The 2,256-nt window shown below is 29.9% G+C and overlaps 1 protein-coding gene across 1 annotated transcript; it reads left to right on the top strand.

The window, feature by feature from the left end:
* Positions 1 to 109: 109 nt before the first annotated feature.
* On the top strand, positions 110 to 1,815 carry HELRODRAFT_188355 (hypothetical protein; the record flags this gene model as incomplete). Its single annotated transcript, XM_009017537.1, has 3 exons — positions 110 to 232; positions 514 to 617; positions 1,066 to 1,815. 3 exons carry the CDS (start codon positions 110 to 112, stop codon positions 1,529 to 1,531), a joined length of 693 nt encoding a protein of 230 aa, XP_009015785.1. The 3' UTR covers positions 1,532 to 1,815.
* Between the last annotated feature and the right edge of the window lie 441 nt (positions 1,816 to 2,256).

Below are 2,256 nucleotides of genomic sequence, written 5' to 3'. Positions count from 1 at the left end.
ATTATTTATTGTGCATGAAGTTCACACTTTTGTTATTTATTTAGCTGAAATCTGATATAGTTTGGTTTTGTATAGTTTTTTTTTCTCAATGAATGGTTGTATTTGATTGATGAACTACAAACAGAAGGATGAGACAGATGTCAGTCAATTCGATCCCAAGTTTACAAAACAGATGCCCATTGATTCTCCTGTTGATTCTAAACTCAGTGAAAGTTGCAACCAGTTGTTTATGGTTAGTTGTTTTCTAAAAAGTTTTTCTTTTGAAGCGCATTAATATAAAAAAAACTTCTGAAGTGCTGGAAGTTAGTGTGAGCTCTATATAGGATTTGATTGCTAAGTGAAGTATTTGCCTTTGAATCCTTCAGCCATCCATGATTATAATTTGATTGTGGCTCTTCAGATTTCATGCGAGGGTAGATGCTGTAGAATTGTTTAGTAAAATAAAAACAATATAATTTTTTTATACCTCCAAAAAACAAATCAAATAGTTATAAATATTGCATCACACTGCAGGGTTTTACCTACGTTGCACCTTCTATACTCGAAGAAATGACAAAACCTTGGTTATCGGTTAAAGAACCGAGGTCACACAGAAAGTTAGGATCTTTTACGATGAGGTAATTAAAATGAATTTGTTATTTTAATTTTAATGAATTCTTCCTGCCAGTCACATTTGGGTGCTTTCTATTTTTTTCATTTGGCTCTTCAGTGTTCATGATTTTTTGTGTAAAACAATGTTGCTTTTTTGCTTGATATATATATATTTCACACTTGGCTTCATGCTTCATAGTCAATTTTTAGAAATTTCATTTTAGTTTGCTGGAACGGTTTATTTTTATCTCAGTGTTATGCATTATAAATTATATTATATATTAACAATTTTTTCAAATTTAAAAGATATGTTGTTGGTTGTTTTGATTTTAATAAAAAGGCATGCCGCTGTTGGGAAATTTTGTTATAAATTGATTTTGACATGCTTATTTGGAAAATTGTATATATGTTCGTATAGATGTGTATATTCATTTATTGATTGATTGTTATATAAACTTCTATCTCAAATTTGAGGGACCAACACCACAACATTGAAGACATTAACGAGAGTGATGACGAACATTTAACATCAACCACACTTAAAGACAAAAATAGCATTACAAACCACAATGGTGCAATTAAAATCAATAAATCTCGTCCTATCCCTGTTTCAAAATCTGCTGTCTTTAAGGGTGTCAAATTACCTTTCAAATCCAGCCAAAACTTTGATAACAAAAGTACAAAGCCACCATTCTTTACAACAAAATCGACGCCGACGACAGCTTCAACATCTGCATCCTCTTCAGGTAAAGTAACTCCAGTGAAGAGCCATTCATCGACTGGAAGTAGTCGTTCTAACATCAATTATGTTGAAACCTTGCTGCACTATGGTAATGGCAAGGACTCCAAACAAGGCAACGAAAAAAGATGGAATTTTTCAAGTTTTGTCAAATCAATCAAATCACCTTTCAATCCAAAGAATCATAAGGCTAAAAATTAGTCATGACTGTTTAATTTAACTCAGTTATTTTTTATTTATCTTCACTCAGATTCGTATACATATTTATTGTCTAACTTGTGATGCATTATGTTGAAGACAATGTTATAAAAAAAACAGTTATAATAGTAATGCGTTTGATCATTGAATGTGCCAGTCACTCGTTAACATGTTATTTTTTAGCATTATGTAAGCTTGTCTATTATTGATAAATATGTTTCATTTCATTATTTCTTTCATCTTGTGGGACAGGGTACTTACTCCTGTCACCACATTTTAGTCATCGCTTTACTATAAGTTTCATCTCAGCTGACGTAACTGTAAAATAGTCTAAATATTTTTACTCACAGTTAATAATATACTCACTAATAACATGGATAACTATAAAAGTACAGGATAACTTAATTTTCCATTTATAACTTGCTCAATATATTAATATTATCGATATATATTTATATGTATATATTTATATAAATATATTCATCTGTATAATTTTATTACAAGTTGTTAGTTTATATGTGATCAATAGTATTTGATCATCACGCACAGTTTGACTTGAATAATCAATGAAAAAATTTTTTATAATTGCACTGGTGGCATGATTCTTCATTGCACTACCATATTCTCTTTTGATCATCATTTATTGCGGTTTGCAAATATCAAAGTTGTTTTTTATTTAATTTAACTTATGGTGTACAAATTTGATGAAAATCTTTTGTAGGATTCTT

This window comes from Helobdella robusta, assembly GCF_000326865.2.
Source record: "Helobdella robusta unplaced genomic scaffold HELROscaffold_2, whole genome shotgun sequence".
Lineage (NCBI taxonomy): Eukaryota > Metazoa > Annelida > Clitellata > Rhynchobdellida > Glossiphoniidae > Helobdella > Helobdella robusta.
Note: the sequence above shows the minus strand (reverse complement) of the source record. Positions and strands in the feature narration are given on the sequence as shown.